This window comes from Triticum aestivum, chromosome 6B (genome assembly GCF_018294505.1).
Source record: "Triticum aestivum cultivar Chinese Spring chromosome 6B, IWGSC CS RefSeq v2.1, whole genome shotgun sequence".
Lineage (NCBI taxonomy): Eukaryota > Viridiplantae > Streptophyta > Magnoliopsida > Poales > Poaceae > Triticum > Triticum aestivum.
In genome coordinates, this window is record NC_057810.1 from 611,251,790 (window position 1) to 611,258,571 (window position 6,782).

At 40.0% G+C, this 6,782-nt stretch overlaps 1 protein-coding gene across 1 annotated transcript in view; it reads right to left on the reverse strand.

The window, feature by feature from the left end:
• The window catches only part of LOC123138288 (DExH-box ATP-dependent RNA helicase DExH15 chloroplastic), a 23,776-nt gene that overhangs the window by 12,508 nt on the left and 4,486 nt on the right, over positions 1-6,782 (reverse strand). The window contains exons 2-9 of the mRNA XM_044558237.1: positions 5,262-5,437; positions 4,779-4,892; positions 4,391-4,499; positions 4,223-4,309; positions 3,742-3,860; positions 2,178-2,355; positions 1,442-2,041; positions 1,079-1,357 (exon numbers count right to left, since the gene is read on the reverse strand). Of these exons, the coding sequence (XP_044414172.1) occupies positions 1,079-1,357; positions 1,442-2,041; positions 2,178-2,355; positions 3,742-3,860; positions 4,223-4,309; positions 4,391-4,499; positions 4,779-4,892; positions 5,262-5,437 (1,662 nt within the window). The remainder of the gene's footprint in view (positions 1-1,078; positions 1,358-1,441; positions 2,042-2,177; positions 2,356-3,741; positions 3,861-4,222; positions 4,310-4,390; positions 4,500-4,778; positions 4,893-5,261; positions 5,438-6,782) is intronic.

A 6,782-nucleotide genomic window follows, 5' to 3' on the forward strand; every position in this document is an offset into this window, starting at 1 on the left:
GGCAGCCGCACCCTGACACTTGGTGCCTCCCTTCCCCCCTTGCTACACCTCTTCCTCCCGTAGTCGCTTGGCGAAGCCCTGCCGGAACCCTGTTGCATCCATCACCACGCCGTCGTGCTGCTGGATCTTCATCAACCTGTCCTTCCCCCTTGCTAGATCAAGAAGGAGGAGACGTCACGCTGACCGTACGTGTGTTGAACGCGGAGGTGCCGTCCGTTCGGTGCTAGGATCTCCGGTGATTTGGATCACGACGAGTACGACTCCCTCAACCCCGGTCTCTTGAACGCTTCCGCTCGCGATCTACAAGGGTATGTAGATGCACTCCTCTCTCTCGTTGCTAGATGAACTCATAGATTGATCTTGGTGAACATAGGAAAAAATTTATTTTATGCAATGTTCCCCTACATCCATGAGTTAAAAGCGACTAGGTTTTGAAGTTGATGGATCATTTTAGGTTTTAAATTTTAACATTTATAGGCAAAGCCATATGTCAATATTAGCATGCTAGGTAAATTCAAGTGCCCACATTGTGGGGGTTTTCTAGAGCACGAAGCATGGCTTCACATGTTTGCATTAAGATAGAAAGGGTTTCAGTGTGTCGTTTTGGTTTGTTGTAAACAAAACAAAAAATACTCCTCAGTTGCCAGTGAGATGAATTGCCCGACAAAAGACCACCAACCTAACCCTAAACTAAGCCCTGAAAGAAATAGAAGTCGATACACAGACTAAAACAAGAGGACTGCTCAAAACAAAAGGGGGCACATGTATAATTAAGACCGTCTTGATTTTATAGTGTTTCCTAATATGCCGTAAACTGCAAAGGCATATAATTATTTTTGTAAACATGCAATGAAGTAATAATACAAAGAAGAGCCACATGCACTATATCCAATTCTTACAGAACCATGGTAGTGTGTCAGCCCAAAAAATCAAGGGAGATCATGTTTATCTGTCATTAATACATTGACACAAATAATTGAGCATTTATAAGTGGAACTGTAAGAATATCAGATACGTTAGATGGATTTCCATGTTACTGAATTACTATACATAAACCAGATCAAGCAATGAACATTACCTTTAATTTGTTTTGTAGAAGAGAAATCTCAGCATAGTCTTCCTCGGATAATTCCTTCCTGCATTTCCTGTCAATGAATTCATCTGTAATTTCTGAAGAGAGGTGTTGTATTTCTTTCTGAATTCTCTCAAGCTCTTCTTTAGCAGCAACCATTACATTGCTCCCAACATAATTCCCAAAGCTTTGCTCCACTAACTTCCGAGCTTCTTCCAATGTTCTTCCAGAACGTTTACCCTTAACATCACCTGATTCTTTCTGCTTATGAGTAACTTTCGAACCCTGGACGACACATTCCAACCCATCAGACAAGGAATACAACAAAAAAAAAGAAAACATGCAGATATATTACAGCAAGATACATACAGCAAGGAGATTCAAAACCATCCCGTATGATGCGGTAAATTGTGAAACAAGTGGCTCAAGTCCAGCGAAGATAACATCACAACATTCTTCAGGCCCTTCATTAGTAGTCTGAACAAGAACAGAATGCCCAACTGTGTCGATCCCTCTCCTTCCAGCACGACCTGCCATCTGGAATAGGTTATTTGGGGTTAAGAGCTGGCGCCCGGCATCAATTCTTTTGCTGAGAGAAGAAATCACAGCTGTCCTAGCAGGCATGTTGATCCCAGCAGCAAGGGTTTCTGTTGCAAAGACTACTTTAACAAGGCCACGCTGAAACAGTTCTTCAATAAAGGACTTCCACAGTGGCAAGCAACCAGCATGATGGGCAGCAACTCCTCGCAAGAGTCCTTTCACAGCATTTTCCCGGACAGCATCAGGATATTGCATCCTGAACCTCCTAAGTTCCAGTTCAACTTCACTAGCCTCACAATCATGCAGAAGTCTACAATCCTCAATATATTCAACGGCTGCATCACATCCTCTTCTACTAAAGATAAACCAAATAGCTGGAAGCATGTTGTTTTCCCAAAGCTGTGACAGAGTCTCACGTATTAGTGGAACCTGCATAGTGATGTAATCAAGAAATGACACCCATTAGTTAGCACACTTTAATCTGACATGGTCTCACAAAAAAAACATGAGCAGTTTAAAGTCATTATGTGAATATGCATGTCATAAAAGTGAGTCTAGTCCGTGCCTGGGAACGGCGCATATTGGTGACCTCGTGCTTGGACAATTGAACCTGTTTTGATATGTCCAATGGGCTTCTATTACCTTGCTCATTTCTATTTGGTCTAACCTTCCTCTTTCCTTTCACGTAATAGAATTCACTTTTTGGAGAAGATATGTTCTGGACGTGAGACATTCTCAGCTTCCTGTATGGATAGAACAAAAATAATAAATACATGACTTAGCTTTGATACAAACATAAATAATGTGCATGAGGCAATACTGGAATTGGAATGCACAAGAGATACCCTACAATGTTTCTTAAAATGTCATCCAGTGTCATATAAACCACAAAGGTAGCATAACCAGTTAATGGTATGGATGTCAAACAATTATCAATTTTCATAAGGAACGAATAAGTATACAACATAAACAACCAGAAGAAATAATGTATGCCCTTGATACTTCCAATAAAACAGAACTCGACCAACAGGCTCTAGCACCGGCAGCATGTTTAATAACAGGTTAGGCCTCGAACGAGGGTAGGCTGGGAGCTCGCCCGCCTCTAGCCCACCGAACGACGTTCCGTTTTCATACTACCATTAATAACAAAGGACAGACCCAGTGCATAGAAGCTCCCACACAAGGTGGGGTCTGGGGAGGGATTATAGGAACCTAGTCTTACCCCTGCAAAGTGCAATGCAGAGAGGCTGGTTCGAACCCAGGACCTCTTGGCACAAGTGGGGAGGACTTCACCACTGCGCCAGGCCTGCCCTCATACTACCATTAATAACAAAATATGAAAAAAAGATTGGTCATGACTATCAAAGCAAACCTTGTCAGAATCAGCATCCAAGACAGTGGTAACTGGTAAGTAAGCAAATACTTGTTTTCTTTATTTGCAGGCCTTTGACCCTTCACACAAAAGGGTATAAAGTATAGGATAGAAAGTAGATAAACAGCTAAGTACATTTCCAGGAACACTTCTGATAATCCAAAGAATATTAACCCGCATGGACATAGCTAATGGTGTAAGCAAGGCAGACCTAAGTAGGCCCTACTAGGTTCAGATAAACCCTCTTATTTAGCAGCTGAACATACTATACTTAGCGCACACCTGTTTCCATTTAAGCTGCCTTAAAGTGCAGCTATGTTATCCCCAGATGATCATGGGGTTAATATTTTTTGGGCTCCATGACTAAATGATTACTGATAGACATTAAAGTGCCCTTTATACGTCTTGTACCTGACTAATCTTGGTAACCATTTAGTAAACTGCCGACTTGACTACTGGAAAATTGGTAATAAGGCGTGCACGCACGCGCACGCACCTAGAGGAAGGTACTCGAGGAGTTAAATTTTCAGTGAAGAATATATGGTTAACTTTTTGGCAGATATGATGCAACTATTTAGATCAATTCAATGGAAGTTGCCCACATTCTGATGGGATGGTCCAATTTATCAAAGGGGGTGAACGTGGTTAAAACAAACAAAGGAGCTGGTTGCATATTGTTACTAAGAGTGCTTCTTTATATGCATGTTGATTTGGAAAGTAAGCTAGTTTATGGTGCCAACAAGAACAAGGTGACAACCTATTCATTTTCTTTCCCTTTCCATCAAGAAGTGGTAGAAGTGCAAATTTCTTCGAGAAGTGCCAAGTTAGTGGGACGGGGCGTTTGCTCGATGTCACCAGCTCCGTTTTCCCGTGGATCTACAAAAAGACAGACATAAGAACTGATTTCGCAAGTACAAAATCATGCGGTGCCAGACCAGAAATAAAGGAAAACTACAATGTGTGGGCAGCATTTGCACAAGCATGAGAATGCTAATGATCACAGTAAATCAAAAATCATACCCGCATGTGCTTGTGAATGTATTTTCTTTCAACGAACTGTGCAAGTATTTCTGGTGCTTCATATACAATCATTACAATAGGAAGTGGAAAAACTATTACACCTATGATGCTACTACAAAATGGGGAGCGAGGACAATACAACTAATCCACTAATCATGTATCATCAATGTAATAAAAAATCAATACAGCACAATATGAGAAGTGAAAGCTACAGTTACCTGACCAATCCAGCCAGCTAATTCATCAGGATTTGCAACAGTGGCAGACAAGCATATAAGCTGGACTTCCTTTGGACAATATATCACCTAAGGATGTGGCGGAAATAGTAAGTCAAATGACCAATATAAACTCATGAAAACGAACAAGAGAGTAATAAAGTAGCATACTGTTTCTTCCCAAACAGTTCCGCGTGAGATATCACTTAAGTAATGGACTTCATCCAAAACAATGACATCAACTTCAAATAATCTACCATCGGATGCTGACATACCAACACTGCAGTCCAAATAAAAGGTGGCGGGATTCTTTCAGAAACAGGACAAGCAACATCAGTTACAACCAATAATTAACTACCGCTAAAGCCTAATCTCCCCGCACCCCAACCCCAAAAACATGAGTAGCTAGAAAATAAATCATGCTATTCTCAAATGCGAAACACTGAACATATATATACTTGTTCATGCATCTGCAATATTTGCTTCCAGTGGTGGAAGTGGAAAATTGTTAAACTAGTGACAGTACGCTACAGAGGAATACTTGTTCATGCATAAATACCTTTGATACAGCATATTACGCAGAATCTCTGTCGTCATTATTAGGATCTGAGCATCTTTATTGATAGCAGAATCTCCTGTAAGAAGACCAACATTATGATCACCAAATGTATTCCTGAAATTATTGTACAATGGCAATGTGTCAAAATAAATGCATTCAGAGTCTGACCATCTAGGAAAATTATATAACAGTATCAGCCTTGCACTACTCTAATAAATACTCCAACAGCCGAGCTGATGGAATTTTCCAACAGTTATAAATGTTCTCCAGTCAATCATGTGGTTGAGAACTGCCACAAGTTTCAACTTACACCTAAACTAATAATTTGCAAGACTCCCTGTAAGTTAAGACCAGGGAGCATGAGGATGTCACTAAGATAACTCTAGGCATGTCCCAACTAACACAAGACAAAAGGTAGTTCTTGCAGGTTTTAGTCATAAATCTGTAAAACAAATGGCATGGATCATGAAAGTGGCATTTTACCGGAACTCGCGGAACTTCTGATTTGACAAGGCCTTCAACGGTGTCGTGTAGAAGAGACGCCTTCCTCTGGCAACTGTTGCCACAGCTGCAGCTTCTGCGATTAGTGTCTTCCCGCTACTTGTAGGTGCAGAAACTACTACGGACGAGCCTCTTAGAAATGCTTGTATAGCCAGGCGCTACAAGAAGATAAGAAACAGCGTAAAAAAAACATGTTATGTCACTCCAAAGAATAATCAGGAAGGAGTGTTCACTGTCTCATCTCTGTGTGTAAAATAATATTAGCATCAAGCTTTAAAACTTTTTGCTATTGCCAAAGGGGAAGAGGTGGATTTGTTTGCAGAAAACCAAAGCAATAATTTTACCTCCTAACTATTTCAGCCAGTTAGCTTGAAATAGACTCAACATTACAATTTCAACACAAGTAAGCTAGCTTTTTATCAAGACATGACAGCCTTAGTGCTGCTCATTACGCAAAACAACTTGAAAGCAGCTCATCAACTAACAATGCCATCTGAAATAAATAAAATAGATGATATAAATTGCAGTGCTTAATATGAACCAGACAAGATGGCCCCATCTTAAGGTAAATTGATGATATAATTCCAGTGTGACTATATGAACCATCCAAGATGATCCCATCTTAGTAAGCTCCCTAAGAAGAGAATATATCCAACATCATCCTATAGCACAAATTACTGGAAGATATCCACCACGAAAAAACACAGTACAAAAGCAAGAACTCGGCGCTTATCACAGTCACATACTGGTCAGGCAACTAAGTTTCTTTACATAATGAGAACATGATATTATTTGTGAGCTCCATGATGCCAAAAGTTAGGAAGTGTATTGCAGTAGATAACACAAGAGATGTCCCCCGTGTAATTGCATGTATCTAACTAGCAGATTGGCCCGCACAATTGCATGGTTTACTATGTTGCAGTATTGGTACAAAACTTTCTTTGCGGGTTGATTTCTGAAAATTATATTTGCAAACAAAATACAGCTGCGGTATCTGATCATATGTTTAATTAGCATGATTTCTTTATTTTGAGATATCTGTCCCGTTATGTGAACGAGCGGATTGAGTTATAAGCAGAGCTACCACCTCTTTTTTATTTCCCTTTTCTGATCACTGCGTTTCTAGGCCAGCCATCGAGTCTAAGTTTTTAAAATTTAGGTTCAACTAATTCAATGCTAGATGTTTCCCAGATTATTATGTATCTAGCCCTTCAAATTGGGGTCCACAAAAATTAAGGGTTAGATGCTTTAAATAAAATTTTCGCATACTGATATCTTTTTAAGAGGATTTAAATCAACTGTCGCCCTTTTATTAGTAAGTAGATGATGGATTCGACAAACACTTCTGCTTCGGTAGACCCCCTTAATCACATCGATGGCTGAGATTATCCTATACCCCTTTATAATAAAGGGCATGATGGTCTTTTCTTCAGTCAACTTTGATAAGTTTTTCTTTTGAAAGAAGAGAACTCTGGTATGTTTTTTTTTTTTGAGTAACGAGAA